This window comes from Macaca mulatta, chromosome 4, assembly GCF_049350105.2.
Source record: "Macaca mulatta isolate MMU2019108-1 chromosome 4, T2T-MMU8v2.0, whole genome shotgun sequence".
Taxonomy (NCBI): domain Eukaryota; kingdom Metazoa; phylum Chordata; class Mammalia; order Primates; family Cercopithecidae; genus Macaca; species Macaca mulatta.
The window spans coordinates 143,604,907-143,626,137 of NC_133409.1; the positions used below are offsets into that span (position 1 = coordinate 143,604,907).

Below are 21,231 nucleotides of genomic sequence, written 5' to 3' on the forward strand. Positions count from 1 at the left end.
TTCTTTGAATATTTAATAAGATGATATATGTAAAATGCTAGGACTGTCTGGCTTATAAGCAAGTCTTCAATAAATAGTAGCCATTATTGTTAGATGAGAAGTACTTTCAGTGTCCCTACTGTAAAATGGTTAATTTGTTACCAGATTCTAATTTGGTTTTAAGCTTGTTTTCAGATTAAAACATCCAATGAATATATATTTAGTCAACAAATATTTTAATGCTTTTTGTGTGGCGGTTCATTGTTAATTATATTGTGTTTCAAATGATTTATTTAACCATTTAAAATAATCAAGGGTCACTTTCTTATAAAATCTTTACCGCTAGTAAGTAGTAAAGTTGTCATATTGGCCATTTTCTTATTATTTGCTGTGTTGACAATGTTATATTATCTTCAATCAGTGGTTTCATTGTGGGAACTTTTTTTATTTTTTAAGACAGGGTGTATTAGGGTTCTCTAGAGGGACAGGATTAATAGCGTAGATGTATATATGAAGGGGAGTTTATTAAGGAGTATTGACTCACACGATCACAAGGTAAAGTCCCACAATAGGTCCTCTGCAAGCTGAGGAACAAGGAAGCCAGTCCGAGTCTCAAAACTTCAGAAGTAGGGAACCCGACAGTGCAGCCTTCGGTCTGTGGCCAAAGGCCCCAGAGCCCCTGACAAACTACTGGTGTAGGTTCAAGAGTCCAAAAGCTGAAGAACTTGGGGTCTGATGTTCGAAGGCAGGAAGCATCCAGCATGGGAGAAAGATGGAGGCCAGAAGACTCAGCAAGTGGGCTGTTTCCCTTCCTGCTTTTATGCTGGCAGCTGATTAGATGGTGCCCACCCAGATTGAGGGTGGGTCTGCCTCTCTTGTCCACTGACTCAAATGTTAATCTCCTTTGGCAACACCCTCACAGACACACCCAGGAACAATACTTTGCTTCTTTCAATCCAATCAAGTTGACACTCAGTATTAACCATCACACAGGGTCTTGCTTTGTCACCCAGGCTGGAGTGCAGTGGCATGAACATGGCTCACTGCTGCCTCAACCTCTTGGGCTCAAGCAATCCTCCTGCTTCAGCCTCCCTAGTAGCTAGGACCGCAGGTGCACACCACCATGCCACGCTAACTTAAAAACAAAACGTTTTATAGAGAAGGGGTCTCGCCATGTTGCCCAGATTATGGGAACCTTTTTATAATTCACTTCTCATTTTGTGAGAGAGAATTTTTAATTAAAACCAGATAACATTTGGAAATTTCACTTAAGCAAGCACATGTTAACTTAATACTTACCACGCACAAGTAAGGACACTACCTTCAGCCCTGCCTCTTTGTGGAATTCCCACTCTTCTCTCAAGTCACCTATTTATTTGGTGACACAAATGACTGTTTTTGACATGTAGATCATGAGAAGGAGGCAGTGCTGTCCACTTACTAAGAATTAGTAAAGCTGGCCGGGTATGGTGGCTCACGCCTGTAATCCCAAGCACTTTGGGAGGCTGAGGTGGGCAGATCACCTGAGGTCAGGAGTTTGAGACCAACCTGGCCAACATGGTGAAATCCTGTCTCTACTAAAAATACAAAAATTAACCAGGCATAGTGGTGTGCGCCTGTAATCCCAGTTACTTGGGAGGCTGAGGCAGGAGAATCACTTGAACCCAGGAAGTGGAGGTTGCATTGAGCCGAGATCATGCCACTGCACTCCAGCCTGGGTGACAGAGCAAGACTCCCTTTCAGAAAAAAAAAAAAAAAAAAGAATTAGCAAAGCTGATTTTTATTCTCATTTTTCTAGGTTAAAAATTAATATCAATCCAGGCATGGTTGTGTGCACCTGTAGTCCCAGCTACTTGAGAGGCTAAGGCGGGAAAAGCACTTGAGCCTGAGTCTAGCCTGGGCAACATAGCATGACCTCATGTCTAAAATACATACATACAAACACACCAGTATAAATGTTAGTATTTTCTTTCCAAATTCCTGTGGTTTGTATTGCAGTCTCCGTGGAATATGAGCAGCCCACTTGGGAGAGCACATAGCCAGTTATGTGGATATTAACACTTACTCTCATATAAGAATATAACTGATAATTTTCTGAGTTCTGTTCATTTAGTATTCTATTTAGCATCTTTGTGGTGGTTTTGGTATGGTACTTACGGAAATATTTGACTTTCTAAATCTCATAAAATCATGGCCTGGCCTACGAGTTTTAGAATTTACATTACTTGTTATCTAGTCCTACTTTCCTTAGTAGACAATGAGTTCTTCAAAAGTAGAGACTTCCATTAATCTTTGTGTTTCTGTCGCCTAGCACTGAGCCTGTATTGTAGAGAGAGCTCAATAAATCTTTAATTGAATGAATTATATACATATTCAGAAACTAGTTTGGCCATTGGCAAAGAAGTAGAGAATCAATGTGGTAACTGGAAACTGGAATTACATGCATGCTCAATAAAATAATCTTGTCAAATATGTTTTATGATACCATTCTTTAGTGGTCAAACCGGAGCATATTTATAAACATTTATTTGCAAACATAAAATTACAGAAATGACGAGACTTTGGACACTCAAGTCTTTCCCAGAGGAAAAGGTATGTCAGGAATCCTGTCATGTGAACTCCATTCATGTTCTTACATAGCACTTTACGAACTGGAGGATAATTCTCTTCTGCAAGGTTTAGAATTGGGTCTGCAAAATATCAGAGTCAAGGTTACCTCTAGCAGCATGGTCAGTCTTCACCTGTTTCCTTAGACTTTTGGATGACAAGGGTAGAGTATATATCAAGAGAAGTGAGTATCCTTCCTGTGAGAAGTAGAATGTGATTTTTTTTTTTTTGGAGAGTGTTTAAGATGCAGACAGGACATCATTTATCTCCCCAAGCGATATTAATTTAAAGTTTAAGGAATACTCCTTCAAATTACATACCACATGGGTACCAAGAGCAGAAAGAAATTGCTAAACCATATGCTTGTAAATGCCATCTCTTTCCTCAAGAGAAAGATCATTTATATTTTGCAATTAAAGAGCAGAAGGTCTTTTTTCCCATAAAGGCTTTTCAGTCAGGAAATACACCGGGCAGAGAGGGCTTCCCAGGGGAGATTCATACAGTGTTCAAGGACTCTTTGGCATCTCCACCTTGTGGAACTTTGCCCTTTGACTATTTCCTGATTAAACAGTGGAGAATAAACTTTAATTCTAAAAAAATGTAGTTAGCCCTGGTTAAAGTAAAGTTTGTAAACAGTTGTATAACTGAGCTTTAAGTAAAGAAATTGATGTTTGGGTCAACTTGGTTTTTTCCTCCTTAAGGGGCAATTATAACGTTACAGCACTATGAACTACATATGGTACTCTCAGTTTATTGATGGACATTGTTTATTATTTTGGTTAGAACAAATGGGTGTTGGTTTCTTACTGCATAATAAGCAGGCAATAACCCTCAGGGTTTTAGTACTGCTGCTTAAGTCATTTTTGATTTTTAATGCATTTGAATTCATGAAAGTTAATAGCCAAGAAAAATAGTATAGTTTCTATACCACCATCCCTGGTAAATAAATTCATATGAGGTCCCAGAATCCAAAACTAGTAATTGTGTATGGTACCATGAAACGTACCGTTTCCTGGTTGAGATATTCCTGTCCTCTCTCAGTGTAAGTCCTTCTTCCCCCTGCCTTTCCTACTGTTCTTACCCCCATCTTGAAGGAACAGTTTGAGTGAATAGATTGCCCTTGCCCTATGCTGTGAGGATCAGCAAGTTTAGACTCCAGGACAGTCAATAGGGGCAAACTGAAGAACACTTTGCATCTGGAAAAATCTGCCTTAAGTCTAGAAAAAGTCAGACAGAAACTCTCTTAGGTGAAGATCTTTAGTTGGGAAATATCAGATGCAGTGTCCTAGTAGGCCATGCTCCCCAGGTATCTGATTTACCTGTCTTAGTGTAATGAACTTTTTTTTCCCTTGCTGGTTTTAGTGTAATGAACTTTATGTCCTTGCCTTCAAGTTGTTAATTAATTTTTCTCTGCGGAGATAATACATAGCCCCTCTGCTTGCCATTTCTGTCTTAGTCACTAAATCAAGTTCTATTGCTATGGCAAATCCAAACACTTGTTATCTCATACACAAAGCAATTTATTTTGTAATTTTGTGGCCAAACTTACTGAAATATTTGTTTATAGTTTTACTACAAATAAACATTATAACATTTGTAAACATTACAGAAGTATGTAGCGCACTATGCAAAATTTTCCCACAGCCCCAGTCTAGTGACTTAACCGTTGGTTAACAATTTGATGTATATTCTTGCATTTTCAGTGTATTTTTTTAAACAAGATATTTCACTATACTATTGTTTTATAGATTGTCTTTTGTATGTAAATACACATGCTTAAGATTTTTTTCAGTTCATTAGTATCTAACTTTATTCTTTTTAAATCATTTATAATATTTCATTGTATAGACATACCATTATTTGTTTAACCAATTCTCTTTAAATGGGCCTTCAGGGTTTTTTCCAGTTTTTTTGCAATGCAGAAAGTGCTGAAGCTGACATCCATATACATTTCATTTTGTACTCCTATGTGAATATTCAGCTTACTTTTTTCCAAATGGCTAGCCAATACCTTTTATTGAAAAAAATTCCGTATTTTCTCCCATTTAATTGAAATGCTACATTTATATAAATGATGCTGCTAGACTTACAATATGGTTACATCCTGATAAACCCATGGTAAGTTGAAAATGTGGATGTTTTTATAATATTGGATCATTCTATCCCCAAACAACTTATGTCTCTGTATTTTTCTTAAATCTTTCAGTGGAGTTTTATAATTTCCTTACATGTCCTATGAGTTTATTATTACAAGTTACCTGTGTTTTGCAGTTATAAACTGCAGATCTTTTTACTAATATTTTCTAGCTGGTTGTTTTTTGGCATGGAAGAATGCTAGATACTTTCATATAATTATTTTATGTGGTCACTTTAGTGAACCCCTCTTATTTTCTCTAATTTTTCAGTTGATTCTCATGGATTTTTCATGTGGGCAGTCATTATCTGCAAATATTGATTTTTTTTTTTTTTTGCCTCTTTGTTTCCTAATCCATTTAACTTAAATTTGGTTTTTCTTTTTTATCCTTTTGAGACAGGTTCCTGCTCTGTTGCCCAGGATGGAGTGTAGTGGCACAATTATAGCTCACTGCAGCCTTTAACTCCTGGGCTCAAGTGATCCGTCTGACTCAGCCTCCTAATTAGCTGGGATTATAGGCTCATGCCACCATGCCTGGCTAATTTTTAAGTTTTTTTGTAGAGACAGGGTCCTGAGCCCCTGGTGTCAAATGATCTTCACATCTTAGCCTCCCAAAGTGCTGGGATTACAGGCATGAGCTCCTGTGCCTGGCCAACATTTTAAAATACACATAGGTAGACTGAAACTATCACTTTGTAGATAAACTATCCCATTGGTGAAACAATACTCATTTTCTGCATAAAACTGTGGCATTGGTAACTTTGTTAGTACCTTTGGATCTTTGCAATAAGATTCAAATTAAATTATATGCTAAATGAATTTTTTCTGTGGATCTTTTTTTTTTTTTTTTTTGGTATACTTGTACACCTGAGCAAGGGATGGAAACCTACAGCTGTAAGAGTCTAAATCAGTGGCTGTTTTTCCAGGTTGCTTAGTAGAATCACTTCAGAATGGTGATTCCAATGCCTGGGCCTCATTCTAGACTAATTAAATAAGAGTCTCTGATGAGTGGGACTCAAGCATCTTTTTTTTGTTGTTGTTTTTAAGCTCCCCATGTGATTCCATTATTGGGCAAGCTCACCGAGAATCACTAGTCTAATTAAAATTATTTCTGTATGCCAATAAAATTGTGTTTATTTTATCCTAAGTGGCTATTTTCTGTACATGAAACAGTTTCATGTTTCCATTTGGAAAAACATAATTAAAATGCAAGTTTAGCAAAATGAAATTAGATGTATTGAGAAGTAAAGCTCCAGAGAACTTATTGTGGTAGATATATACATATGTAATATTAATGTTTATGATATATCAGTTTAAGAATTATAAATTTCCCTTCTGAGCTGGTTAACCAAAAATCAATCGTTGTTCATCAAGAGTCATTTAGTGAGTAATTTGAGTATTAGCCATGACCTGAATTAAATATTAAGAAAATATACCAGAAAATATATTTACTGGGTATATACATTGCATTTTTTTCAGCCAGGAAGAGCGTTTTGTTTAGAGTCATGGATGATCATTGAAATATTGGATAGTGATGTGAGAGTTTGTATTGAAGAGGTTTTGAAGTCAGGTTCCAGTAGCTTTCTGAATTTCCTGGCCAACACAGGAAATGATCATAGGAACATCAGTTGGGTAACCCAGCAGGAAACAAACAAAAAACCTCCCAGTCTGATCCTTTGCCTAGAGTACAGTCAGTCCTTGAGGTCAGTCCTTGATCACAGGGTAGGCCAGGGGCTAGCAAACTGTGTCCTGCAAGTCTAATCTAGGTCTTTTCTAGAAATAGCTTTATTGGAGATAGCCATGTTTATGCATTTTCTTATTGCCTATGGCTGCCTTTAGGCTCTTACCATAGAGCTGAATCATTTGACGTAGATTGTATAACCTGCAAAGCTTTAAACTATGTACCATGTGAACCTTTATAGAAAGTTTTCCAACTCCTGTATTACACTGTTGTTGTATATATACATTAAGACTCTTGTATCATACATTACTTGCTCATACTCTCAAATAGATCCTCTTAAGCTGAATTTGGTCTTTCATACACAAGTGACTAGAGATTATTCTGTTTTTAGGGCTTTCACATGGAGGCTGCAGTTGAGGGAGAAGGATTTCCCTTGGCAGTTAGGGGATTATCCTGCTAGTTCTCTGATGTTCCTACTGTAGGGAACCAGGATTTTGCTCACTTACCTGGGGTAGGTGTTTTCTTGCCTAGCTCATTTTCCATGTTCTTCTGCATCACTGCTATTGCTCCCCCTTTTGAGGGTGGTTGTATGGTACTAGGTTAACTGAAGCAGGCAGATTCGGAATCTGGTCCATGAAGATCTTCCATTGCAGTCACAGGGAGAAAGATCATTTTTCACACACTTTGCTAATGATCTGGATGTGGGGGTTTAAAGATTAGGAGCTGTTCAACCTTTAATTGTGGTTCAAGTGGAGAACTCAAAAAGGTGTGGAGGTCTAGCAGAGAAAACATATCTGGCTCAATTTCTCTAGTCTCTGATGCAGCGGAGGGGTAGATGGCTACCTCTGAGCTAACAACCACCTCTTCACCTGGGGCATCTGAATGCTAGCCAAGGCTCTAACATACTTGCCGGTTACTTACACTTATCAAAGCAGTACCTTCAATTAGCTGGCCATGATGGTACACACCTGTAGTCCCAGCTACTTGCCAGGCTGAGGTGGGAGGATCACTTGAGCCTAGGAGTTCCAGGTTACACTGAGTGGTGATCGCGCCACTGCACTACAGCCTGGGCAACAGAGCAAGACCAACTTTTTTTTTTTTTTTTAAATACCTGCAAGTACATTCGGTATTAAAAAATAGAAACATTTTAAGCTTTCTAAGACTATAACCCCCCCCACCCCACCCCCGCCACTTTCTTACATGTAAAGCTGTTAATCATGTTTTCCCTTTGATTTTCAGTTACTTTTGTAGAAAGACATTGCATACAAAAGCAAGGAAGGTGCCTGGAAATGAGACAAAGTGTAATGATGTTCTGGTAAACAGCCTGATCATCAGAGCAACAAGTTTGGAGTAGAAGCCACAGTCTTGAGAAAACTGTTAGAGTTACTCTTCTGTTGGATGTGGGGAGCTTAGGACGCTAATGCAAATGTTCATTAATAAATGTCAAGTTATTTTTGTGACTCCAAAAGGTTATTGTTGTTGTTATTATTATTATTATTATTATTATTATTTTTTTTTTTTTTTTTGAGACGGAGTCTTGCTCTGTCACCCAGGCTGGAGTGCAGTGGCGCAATCTCGGCTCACTGCAAGCTCCGCCTCCCGGGTTCACGCCATTCTCCGGCCTCAGCCTCCCGAGTAGCTGGGACTACAGGCGCCCGCCACTGCGCCCGGCTAATTTTTTTCTATTTTTAGTAGAGACGGGGTTTCACCATGGTCTCGATCTCCTGACCTTGTGATCCGCCCGCCTCGGCCTTCCAAAGTGCTGGGATTACAGGCGTGAGCCACCGCGCCCGGCCTATTATTATTTTTGAGATGAAGTTTCGCTCTTGTGGCCCCGGCTGGAGTGCAATGGCACCATCTTGGCTCACCGCAACCTCCGCCTCCTGGGTTCAAGCGATTCTCCTGCCTCAGCCTCCCAAGTAGCTGGGATTAGAGGCTCCCACCACCACACCCAGCTAATTTTGTGTTTTTAGTAGAGACAGAGTTTCTCCATGTTGGTCAGGCTGGTCTCAAACTCCTGACCTGAGGTGATCTGTCCGCCTCAGCCTCCCAAAGTGCTGGGATTACAGGCATGAGCCACTGTGCCCGGCCCCAGAAGATTTTTTTATTTTTTTAATAAAATATTTGAGATGGTTGCATACCAAAACTTCTTATTTGAAATCTGATTATTTCACTTACTCTGTTTGTAATTTAGGCCTAGATCTATGCCTGAATGACTTTTCTATTGGGTATAGTTGTACCCAACCTTACTCAGTATATCTATGCAAAAGAGAAGTTATTCTGATTGTTGATTTTTCTTTTCCTAAGGTACTGTAAGGAATATGGGACCTGTGTTTGGGCTCAGTTTTCTAGACTGATGGCTCCAAGTGCTGTTAGTGTTTGGAGACTGGCATTTTTGCTTTCCTAGTGTGAAGAAGGGAGTACAGTTAAGGGAAGCAGACTGAATTCCTTCTCAAAATAAATGGGTTAATAAAGATACCATTGATTAACTTTCTCACGGGAATTTTTGTAAGCACTTTAAATTTTTACTTAGCTATGTTTATGGTATGTGATTTTCTATGTATACTCCCCTCCCCCCACTAACTCTCATTCCTTCTTCATATGATAGATCAGCGACTATCATCTGTTCCACAAGATGAGTAACAGCCACCCTCTTCGCCCCTTCACTGCAGTGGGGGAAATTGATCATGTGCACATTTTGTCTGAACATATTGGTGCCTTGTTGATTGGGGAAGAATATGGCGACGTCACATTTGTTGTGGAAAAGAAACGTTTTCCTGCCCACAGGGTAATTTTAGCAGCCAGGTGCCAATATTTTCGGTAAGTGTGTAATACTTTTTTTGAAAATTCAGTTCACTAGTAGAAAACACTGGCATTTTCTGCTCTGTGAAAAATACATAACCAAGTATAATGACAAATTCTTGCAGTCCCTCAATTCAGTATCTATAAAGATTTCATCCTTGTAGACTTGGTTATTTTTTGAGAATCACCTTTTCCTTTAGGAGCCATCTTAAAATGAAAGGGTTGGAAGGTTTCCCAAACCAGATAGTGCCCAATCAACCATTTTTCAAGGTGTCAAGAATGTTTCTCAGGCTGAGTCTTCGTTACCCTCACTTTCTCCTCCCAATAGATGGCTAATGGGACTAAAGCTTCTTTTTGTATAGGTAGACTGCCTTGTGGACCTGCTAATGGACACATATACCACTTGGTTTGGGACTCCTGAGGTCTAGGACCTGTTAGTAACCCAGCAGATCTAAGACGTGCACTTGTATGCAGCTGTTGTTGGTCACTTGGGTCCTTAATTTCCAGGGTTATAAATCTTAAGCTGATCTTTAAGTACTCTGCATTTTACCTAATATTTGTTAAAAGGGAGTCATCACTGAATTACTGAGTGAGTTATAATTTGTGCGTAATAATGGATCTTTTTCTATTTTTGAGGATAAAGATGTTCCACAGAGTTATAGATTTATCTGGGAAACTTGGTACCTGAAATGGAGATTCCACTGGCTTAGAGAAAATTTCAATTACCTTCTAGTGATAACTGCAGTCTGGCTTTTATAATCAGAATTAATCAAGACAGCAACACTTAGAGTCAGACACGTTGTGGTAAAGTGTGTCTCCTGGAAATATTTACTGTGTAGCTAGAGCTCCTATGGTTTTTCATGAACTTCCAGTTTTATACATGTAAAATGCCAATGTGGATGAAACCAGGAGCCTAGAAAAGTGAAGAGTCTGTTAAAAGTTGTAACACTCTCCTATTCTTCCTAGCGGTCAACTCTACCAAGGCATCTGACCTTGGTCTAGCCATTATTTGTTATCATCTGTCCTCTGCACACTTTTCGTTTTCTGTTTCTTCCCCCTTTTAAAATTTCAGTCCAGTCATTACTATTAAAGTGTTTTACAAGAGTCCACTTTTTATTAAGTCAGAACTTCTCGGCCTGTGTTTATTATTTACTAATACAGTATACCTTGTCCTCTTTTAAAAATAATTTGAAACAACTCTATGAGGGTTTCTTTTAGGTGATAAGTATATCCTTAAAAGAAACTCAACTACTTTTAGAAATTTGAAGATTGTATTGAGTGAATGGAATATACTCCCCCCACTTACTGACCTTGTTCTTGATGTCTTTGTAGATATTGAACCTTTGTAATATTTGCTGGTTCACTAAGCTAAGCTCAGAGTCTACCTTAGACTACCTTAGAGCTAAGCTGTACCTCTAAGTCTACCTTAGAGCTAAGCTCAATGCTACCTTGGACAGATTCTCAATGCTGACAGTATTCATGTGCAAAGGAATGTTAACTGTCAGCTGTCAGAAGAGGCTTAAGTGCTGTCATAATAGCCTATCAATTCCCAGATAAGGAACTTATAGGAGGAAACTCTTCATAGTAAACATTGAACCTCTGTGCTTGTCTCCTTGTTGAAGTTGGGGGTTCATATTTACTGTTCCAAGGGAGCCTCATCAAAACCACTTTTAAAGCATTGAGAATCCAGATAAATACCATGAATCATACAGGATTGGGGATAAGTCTTGAGGTCTCCTCAAGAAGGAGAAGTTCTTTAATTTGGTAATTTTAGGGTAATGGTTGGATGCTCTCTGGATTAATGGAAACCTTCAAGGGCATTTTTAGGCAGAGTATAACCCAGTGAAGAGGTATGCTCAGAATATTCATGAATCTTTTCTGGGTGGTTTCAACTATTTTCCTGGGGCAAGCAAGAATGCTAGGTCCTGGGAGAGAATGGGACAAGTTCCAGGTAGGTAACCCTGAAATGCTAGTCCTCCTCTGAGAATTTTAGTAACAGAGAGAATCTCTTTCTTGCTTCCAGTCTCTTCCTCTCACTTTTGCTTCTTTTCTTTCTCATTCTGTATTCTTCTCTCCCTTTTCTGCACTTCTCCCTTGTCCTCTTCGTCCTTTCTTTCCTGATAGGTTGGAAGTTTAATTGGTTCATATTGTTCCTCTTGATTAATAGAGGTAGAAATTCAAATTCATTACCTAACTGGATTGTCTAGTTTTCATTTTTTTTTTTAGATAAGCAATAATGTAGGGCTTTTTGTTTAATCTGAAAGGAAAAAAAATCACTGTAATCCTATCAGTAATTTCATTTTTAATTTATAAAGTGACAGATGAAAGTCTTTGTCTCCCAGCCATCTAATACCATTTCCCAGAAGTAAGTGATGTTAAGAGTTTAATATGAATTTCCTCTGATTTTTCTTGATTTAAAGAAATATCTGAATAGACATATGTGCATAAACATGTAAATATGTGGTTATATACTTTTTTCATGCAGTACATATGGATCTGCAATTTTACGTACTTGCCTACCATATCCTGGACATGTTTTCAAAACAGTACCTATTGGTCTCCCTTGATCTTTCTAATGGCTGCATAGAATGCATATATCACAGTTTTTTTAACCATGTTGCTGTTGATGGACATTTAGATTTTTTCTAGTGTTTCAGTATGTTTTCTTAAACATTTTTCTTTACTGTATTACTTCTCTAGAATTGAGTCCTAAAAGAGAGATTACTGAGTTGAAGGGTATACACATTTTAGGTTTGACTAGATACTACTAAATTACTTTCCATAAAGGGCTGCCCATTTATACTCTCAAAGCAGTGTGTCAAAGAACCTGTTTTTCCATTGCTTTTGCAGCACTGATATTAACAAGCCTTTTGATTTCTGCCAGTCTTACAGGGGAGAATGGCATCATATTGGTGTTTATCTTTATCTGATTATATCTTTTCCTACAGAGTTTTACTTTTTAAACTGCCGTATTGACCTTTAACATCTTTATACCAACTTCATTGTGCCTCTCAAGAGATCACTCTCATCTTCCTATTTAATATCTATCACATATCTTGAGCTTTCAGAGTATCTCATTAGTTCAGTGGTTTATAGAATTAATTCAAACAGTTTTGAAATCATTCCTCTTGCTTCCTTTAAAGAACCATTTTAAATGACTATTTTGCATTTTTTCACTTGGATCTTTGTGTCATTAAACAAATTTATATTTGCATAATGTTGATAACTGTTACTTCCAGTATTTTGTAGCAAATCCTATTTGAGAGTTTCTTCATGTGTTTCTTCCCTGATGTGCAGAGCATTATTGTATGGTGGAATGCGAGAGTCTCAGCCTGAAGCAGAAATTCCTCTCCAAGACACCACTGCAGAAGCATTCACAATGCTACTCAAATATATCTACACTGGGCGGGCAACGCTGACAGATGAGAAGGAGGAGGTGCTGCTGGACTTTTTGAGCCTGGCTCATAAATATGGATTTCCAGAGCTAGAGGATTCTACCTCTGAGTATCTCTGTACCATACTGAACATTCAGAATGTCTGCATGACTTTTGATGTTGCCAGTCTCTACTCACTTCCCAAGTTAACTTGTATGTGCTGCATGTTTATGGACAGGAATGCTCAGGAGGTGCTCTCAAGTGAAGGTTTCCTCTCCCTTTCTAAGGTGTGTCATTTGTCTACAAGTAATTTATAGGCAGCATTGTTTTCTTTATACCTATACCATAGAAGTATAGCAGTGGACTAAGAATAATTTAAAAAAAAACATTGGTATCAAAGAGATTATCTGGTCTAGCCACTTGCATCTAGCTACTAGGACTCTAGATCATAAAAGAGAGGGGCTGGTTGGTTGTGTTTTCTTTTAAGGTTCTTCTGGTAAGTTTTATATGCAAAAGAGACTGTGCGGCTGAGTGGTTGTTTTCAATGTAGTGACAATCAAATAGGGTCCTTTTTGGTGTTGCATACTACCTTTTGGTTTTGTTTTTCTCTGACAGAGAGTGTGACTAATAATTCCTTAGAGCAAGCGGGCAAATTCATAAAGGAGATCTGATGCATCATTTGATGTCTTTAAGTCACTGCTTTCTTTGCTGGCTTAAAATTCAGTGTTATAGCTAGAGTAAAACTGTTTTGCTCAAATCTTCCTTTGAACTCTGGATGCCGATTGTCTCTACATTTCCCTTGTTTTGTTCCTTCTAGAACCTGGATATTTCTAATGAGAAAACCTATTGAAAAGCTACATATCTTGATTTGAGGGTAAATTAAGATCTGTGTTATCCTATTTCATATTTTTATACTGAATTTTTAAAGACAGTGATCTTTGAGGGTTGCACTATTGTTGCTGGAGGTCAGTTTGGAGATCTGAGAGCCAAAAATATGGTGGTGAAGTAATACTGTGCAACAAAATACTTTGAATTTTAAATGCCAAATATGTCTTTCTAACTTAACAATGTACACTCCCTTGAAGAATCTGTATGTATTGACAGCTTTTCACTTTGGCGTTTTTCTTTTTGCTGTTTTAAAAAAGATGAATGCAGATGTGTTTGGAAAGATTAAATGTTTGATGTAGTGGTACAAGATACCTGAGCATAAAAGAAAGGTGCTACCATCCTGGTTGTTTACATAGCCATAATGAGCTGGAGGCTGTGTGGCACAAAGCATAAGGGAAGGAGAGGGTCAAAAAGAGTTAATTGCCTAAGTTATGCTTGTTCTGTAAGCTTTTACTGATTGATCATGCAATGGTTGAACGTCATATAACTGGAATTTTACCTTTTTATCCTTTTCAGACAGCACTTTTAAACATCGTGTTAAGAGATTCATTTGCAGCTCCCGAAAAAGATATTTTCCTAGCCTTATTAAACTGGTGTAAGCACAATTCAAAGGAGAATCATGCTGAAATCATGCAGGCTGTACGTTTACCTCTCATGAGCCTCACAGAGCTTCTGAATGTTGTGAGGCCTTCGGGACTGTTGTCTCCTGATGCCATCCTGGATGCCATTAAAGTGCGATCTGAGAGCCGGGATATGGACCTCAATTATAGAGGCATGCTCAGTAAGTACCTATCTATCCTAAACTCACCAAAAAGGTTGGTGTGCCTCTGATGCCGTTAAAACTGCAAAACTACTACAGAACTGTATAATGCGAGTGTACATGAAATGTACGTTTATGAACAGCTAGCTTTGCTTCCTATGGAATGTCTTTCTCTGTCATTTTCCTGTTAATTCCTCCTGAGATTGATTAGCCTTTGTAGGCCCCAAAATAGGTATTTTTTGCCATTCCTGGACAGATTTCTCACCTGCTCCCCAGAATGTCAGAAATGGACACTTTCCTAAAAAGCTGCTTCTCATGTTAAGACTTTTTCTTTCTTCCTCCATCAAATAAATACGGAGTAAATGCTATATACTTACTATTTTGGGTATCAAGAACATGGAGATTCTTTTTTTTTTTTTTTTTTTTGAGATGGAGTTTCACTCACTCTTGTTGCCCAGGCTGGAGTGGAAGGTGCAATCTTGACTTACTGCAACCTCCGCCTCCCAGGTTCAAGTGATTTTGCTGCCTCAGCCTCCCGAGTAGCTGGGATTATAGGCACCCACCACCACACTTGGCTAATTTTTATTTTTAGTAGAGACAGGGTTTCACCATGTTGGCCAGGCTGGTCTCAAACTCCTGACCACAGGTGATTCAGCTGCCTCGGCCTCAGAAAGTGTTGGGATTACAGGCGTGAGCCACCACACCGGGCTGAACATGGAGATTCTAAGTAACAATAATAATAGCTAACACTTATGTAACATACATACATAGTGTAGCTAACACTTATGATACTTATCACCATTAATGAATTTATAGCAATTAACACTTACAGAGTGCATAGTATGTATCAAGAACAGGTCCTACACGACCATTTAATTCTCACAACTCTTTGAGGTTTATACTGTTATTGACTCCATTTTACAAAATGAGGAAACTGAAACAGAGAAGTTAAGTAACTTGCCCAAGGTCACACAGAAAGATGGCAGAGCTGAGAGTCAAACCTATGTAGTTTGGCCCCAGAAGTTGTGTAATTAACCACTAAACTATGCTGCATAATTGTTAAACATAGTCTCTGCCTTTGATCCTTTTAATTTCATTGTGGAAATAAGACATAAACTCCCATGAAAAGTTAAATACAACAATATTCAAGGGAGCACATGTTATAGAACTTCAGAAGAAAGAAGTGGCTTGGAATGATTGAGGGATATTTCATGGAGGTTATGAAGCTTGAGTTGAGCCTTGACATTTGATTTGAATAGTATAAGAGTTGGGTAAATTTCAGATGGGTAGAATCATGACGTTAATAGACAGAGGTTTGAGCATTTGAAGAGACCATAAATAGAAGAGCTTGATTAGAGTAGAAGGCTATTATTGATTAGTAGCAAAGAAACTATGTGAAGGTCAGCTTAGGCCAGTTTATGGAAGTCTTTGAAACTAGATTGGAATCTCCCTTATATGCAGTGCAGAACCAATTTGAGAGAGGGAGAATGGCATGCATACAGTGGTGGTTTTAAAAGACTGATCCATAGTGCTGTATTTGAGTATTTAGAATAAGGGAAAACTGATTCAGGGAGACCAGTGAGGAGAGTATTTAATCTATGCACAATTGATACTACCTGAAACCAGATTGGTGGCAGGGAAAATGGAAAATAATGAATGATTAGAACAGATACTATGGGAAAAAATAGATCTTGGTGATTCAAAGAATTTAAATTTGGGGATTAAGTTTAGGAAAAAGTTACCATTTGTTATCAAATCTAAGAAGCCAGAAATTCTGAGGCACCATTATTTTATGTTCCACTAAGAAAAGAAACAATACTGCCAATTAACTGTGACACACTATGATGTCTGCATCGCAATTTCTGAAATTAAAAAATTAGAACACCAGGTGTGTCTGTAATGAAATACAGTACAGTACTTCTTTGAAGAAGATGGTGAGCTTGTTTTTAGATTGAGTTTGAGGGTTTTGGGGACATGCAGGTTGTAAGTTCTGTCCCAAGCTAGTCATTTCCCTGAGTGATATCTTCTTGACTGTGCCTTTAAACACTCTCTTGAAATACTGATTGATCTTAAATAGATGTTAACAGAATTCTCTCCTGACTATCAGGTCTAGATTTCTTTTCACTGGGCATAGAAGAAGAAACGTAGGTTTTGGCCCAGACAAATTTGACCTCAAATCCTGAATTAGTTACTTACTAGTTGTGCGATCTGGTATTAAATTATTAAGGAATCTTACCTTTTACATCTCCTAGCATTGTTATGAGACTTAATTGAAATAATGTGTGCAAATAATGTGTGTAAGATCAATATAGGAAAGCATTGTTACCATATATCATTTTGATGTTTTTTTTCCTCTGTACATCTGTGTGAGAATTACCACCGTGATCACATTGTTTTAGACATTTTTGTTTACTTGTCTTTGTTCCTTGAAGGCAGAGATGATCTTTGTAGGCCTTATTGATCTCTATATCCTCAACATTTAACACACTAAATAGCATATGATGGATACTTGGTGAATGCTTAGTGAATGAATGCAGGGAGAAATGTCTAATAGGAAGTGGGAACACATTACTGTTTAGGAACCAGTCAAAGCTGGTGATAAAAGAGTTGAAACCTGAGCTGCTAGAGTATAGAGAAAGAAGTAAAAATCAAAGTCTGAAAGAAGTAAAAATCAAAGTCTGAAACTTGGAGAAAACCTATAGTCAGGGAACTTAAGGTAGAGAAGGAAAGAGGAAGACATTTGGGATAGAAGAGAGTTACAGAGGACAGCCAGAGGAGAGAGCTTTCATATGGATTCAATGGTCAGTGGTAGCTCATGATGGGGAGGTCAAGAAAATTGAGAGATAACTTTTGGATATAAATTGTGATTAGTTGGTAAGTAACCTGGACGGAAGATTGGCTGCCAGGGAATTAGGCCATGGATGTTTGAAAAGATAACAGAGATAACATATTGCCTCTCTGATTTGTGAATTGGATTGAAAGGTAGTAAAAACATAGTATGGTAGCTAGAGAGATTGGGTTAGGAGAGGTCCAGGAAGAAATCAGAGGTGCTAGAGAATGGTATTAGTTAAGTGTCAGCCTTGGATAAAGTGTGGGAGGATGGCAAGTGAAGAGGTAATAAGATGAGTAATTAGTGTTAGGCTTTTCAAATTCTCATGTTGGATCCTGTCTTATATAAGCTCCTTTCCTTCTCTTGCCCTACATTTGATTTAAAGTGCTGAAAAGGCCCTAGAACTGGATTCATTATAGGGATAATCTTGGGACGTGTTTGCAGGAGTGAGGATTTCTTTTGGACATTTCACATGGTTACTGGTAGCTTGGAATTGATCAACTGGTCAGTATAAGGGTAGTACCTGGGTTACAAGAAACTCATGAGATTAGTTGCAAAATGGAGAACTTAGCCAGTTGAGTCACTCAGTTCTGAAATGATAAATATACAGATTGTTGTTTATCAATGTTAAATTCTTCGCTTTGGAGTGAATGATGGGGAGCTCAAGGAAGAGATTATGTAAATGTTTGGGAATCCTTTAACTTCTAAACTTGAGTAATGATTAAGTAACAGTCTGCTTTTCCTGACTTTTAAAGCCAGGAATAATATGAATAATAAAAGCAGTAATATAAATACAAGGAAGCCTTATACTTCCCTGTTTTTTTTTATTCAATCATCTATATTAATCTATCAGTCTTACATTTTATACATAACATCTAGTCGTATTCTCAAAGGTCTCTACTTTAGTACATCATGTTAATAGCAGAAAGCCAAGTAAGATGACTAAACCTGACACTAGCATTTTAATATCCTCTGTACAAGGGAAGCTAGAAAGTCAATCACTTTACACACATGTAAGAGTAGTGTTCCAAAATAACTAAGAAGTTGCTATATTTTTAAGCAAGGAGGAAGAACTTTGATTTTGGTCTTTGTGTTCCAGCAAATTATACTTTCAATTAACAGCAACAAAGATATCATAAAAAATGCTCTGCTTTGAAAATTTCTGAACTTCATTACAGATTAAAACAGTATTTTGGAGTCTTTTGGGAGGCCGGTAGCCAGCAGCTACATTCATTGGTGTAGATGAGCCTCCTTATTGATAAGCAGGTCCAGGTTGGGTATAGCCCAGACCAAAGGGAGGACATATAAGGATTAGGCCCACTTGGAGGAAGGGTCATGCTACTTACAGGAAGTGAAGTAAAACCTGGTCTTGGTTGATAGGCCCAGGCCCCAGGTTGGCTTGGAGCCATTCTAGGTTGAGAGACGGGGGCTACAGTGTAATTAGTAGGCTGAGAAGTTTGGGAAGTTTGTGCAGGATAATTGCTTGCCTGGTACTGTGTGGCGGCTGAGCAGGCAGTTGTTGAGGCTGACCAGAAAGGCAGGAGCTGGTGCCTAGGTGGTTGGTTGTTGGCCATATCCTTGGAACTGCTGAGGTTGTTTAGGGTCCATTCTGCTGACTCTGGCTTGTTGAATACTGAATCCCATACTGTTGAGGCTGCTGAGGTGGAGCCTGTAGCCGCTGTGACCATAGCCAGCCTGTTGCTGGTACTGTTGGTACAGCTGACTTTCAATCTGACCTGCTTGTATTTTAGCTTCTGCATATGGTGGTTGCTGTGGCTGAACTCCTGGTGGGTGAGCTGCTGCTGAGGAGGCGGCGGCAATGCTGTCAGGTGTTCTGAACAGTCTTCTACAAGAGCACTGGGTTGCCCTGAAACCTGATCATCTGTTAAGCCAGACGCCGACGTAACATTATTTTTTATTTCATCTTGGTTTTTTTAAAGGGTCAAAAACGGACATACTTGCTGCCATAACCTGAATATACTGTTTTCCAGAAGAATCCAAAGAAGCAGGCTTTTCTTCCCTACCATCCACAGTATCATTTTCAGGAATACTGGTGGAAGGTCCTGGTTCTCCAGGTGATTCCAAGCTATCCAATAAATGATTCACTTTATTTCAAAGTTCTGTCAGTTCTCGACAGAGATATTTTACCTGACTTGATTCAAGGGGGTCTTGGTTGACCATTAACAAATAATGTCAGTTTCAGTGTCCTACTACACTGAATTGCAGAGGAAAGGTCAGAACTATCAAAAATTGTTATAAGATCATCATCTTTATCATTGTACTTTATTGTTACTTCGACATTGCTCAGAAACTTTCCCCTGAAAACTCGTTGCATCATTAGCACTAATTCATCGTAAGTAATATTAATATCTTCATTATGGATAGGAATTTGTGGAATATCCTCCCCAAGTTGAGCTTTCATGATTAGCTTCCCACTTAGGTTCAACTGTCCATTCATGGTGGACTCCAGGATGTTCTATATACACAACCCTAGAAAAAGAGGGCTTGTGGAGGCCACCGCCGCTGCCTCTCCATAGGTCTCCACCGACTGGGCCGACGCCAGGCCGCCAGACTGGGGTGTTGAGGGGAGTCGTGGTCACTGACCCCTCGGTTGCCCTCCATGGCCACTGCACCTCACTTGTAGGCTCATATGGGCCTGCCCAATCACCAAAAATAAGTTATTTTCTAAGTAAACATTATTTTATTTGTTTATTTTTTTTGAGATGGAGTCTCACTCTGTCACCCAGGCTGGAGTGCAATGGCGCGACCTTGGCTCACGGCAACCTCCACCTCCCAGGTTCAAGTGATTCTCCTGCCTCAGCCTCCCAAGTAGCTGGAATTACAGGCACCCACCACCATGCCTGGCAAATTTTTGTATTTTTAGTAGAGATGGGGTTTCACCGGGTTGGCCAGGCTGGTCTTGAACTCCTGACCTCAGGTGATCCACCTGCCTCGGCCTCCCAAAGTGCTGGGATTACAGGTGTGAGCCACCACGCCCGGCCAGTAAATGTTACCTTAACATTTATGTCATTGTTTTCTTTTATCAAATTTCTTCACTGTTAAGGGAAAAAAAGGATTATTTCAGAAGTGTTCCTGGGCTGATGACTTGAAAAGATAGGTCTGTTTATTTTGAAGTTATTGACAGAATTTGGTTTTGCTATTGTTGTTCTTCCCTGGATGTAGATTCTGTGTCTTTGGGGACTTTTCATGAAGTGTAGAGAGGTTTTATCTTGGGACTGGGATATAGAGATTAATACTTTTTCTTTGAATTTATTATCATTGGTTACTGTAAGGTTTAATTCTTAGAGCTGCATGTACTAAGGCTTTTACCAAATTACAGGGATTTTTTTCCCCCTTTAAAAAAAAAAGAAGATCCAAACAGTCTTTTAAACTTATCTGTGATGGTCTTTCTGGACAGTAGTTTAGACTAGCTTTATGCATATATAATAATGAACATTTTTCTATACAGCCGGGGAAAGAGAATTAACTTTTTAATGAAATTTTTGTTTTAGGATATTTGAACTACCTGTACCTCTGCCAAACATTTAGCTTTGTCTTAGCTGTGGAGATATTTCTATCTATCCTAAAAGTTGGTGCTTTTTTTTTTTTTTTTTTTTTTTTTTTTTTTTATTAAGGCTGAGTTATATTTCCTTTTGTATATCTCAGGTTTTAGATTTGGGGAAAGAGAGTTATTTCTTGTTTTTGCATGTTTATAGTAGGGAGCATATCACAAATTCTATCCTCAAGATATCTTTATTGAATAAAAAGTCAATCTGTTTGTAGGACTGCTAAGTTACATTATTGGTTAATACATAAATGTGCGTGTGTGTGTGTGTGTGTGTGTGTGTGTGTGTGTGTAGGTGTGTAGTCTGTCCTGTTTGCCCTGTACCTATCCCTGTAGTTTCCTCAGACTGAGGGAGCTTGCAACTGTGATATGATATTTCTTGGTTTGTTTGCTTAGATTCTTATACTAGGTTGAGCTTTTTGAGTAATGTAATTATGTTGCTTTGCCTTTGTTTTTCAAGCACCTACCTAGGACAGTGCCTGAATCTAGACTTTTGTTTTTTTAAGTGATAAATGAGTGGCTGAATGAATCCATCCCTGGCTTCTAAACTAGAATTTAAATTTGTCTCATCTATCACATAAAGACACTAATAGTAACAGTGAACCTTTAAT

The 21,231-nt window shown here is 38.4% G+C and overlaps 1 protein-coding gene and 1 pseudogene across 6 annotated transcripts in view; one reads left to right on the plus strand and one right to left on the minus strand.

The window, feature by feature from the left end:
• BTBD9 (BTB domain containing 9) overlaps window positions 1-21,231 on the plus strand; it is a 481,979-nt gene that overhangs the window by 33,558 nt on the left and 427,190 nt on the right. For 4 of the 6 annotated variants that reach the window (XM_078000050.1, XM_015136280.3, XM_078000053.1 and 1 more), the window contains exons 2-4: window positions 9,010-9,221; window positions 12,501-12,864; window positions 13,982-14,246. In XM_078000050.1, coding sequence (XP_077856176.1) covers window positions 9,037-9,221; window positions 12,501-12,864; window positions 13,982-14,246 — 814 coding nt within the window. In that variant the 5' untranslated portion in view covers window positions 9,010-9,036. Of the gene's footprint in view, window positions 1-9,009; window positions 9,222-12,492; window positions 12,865-13,981; window positions 14,247-21,231 lie in introns of those variants that run through there. The other 2 variants (XM_028847607.2, XM_078000052.1) reach the window with 2 other exon arrangements.
• Window positions 18,308-19,627, minus strand: LOC106997930 (protein TFG pseudogene; annotated as a pseudogene).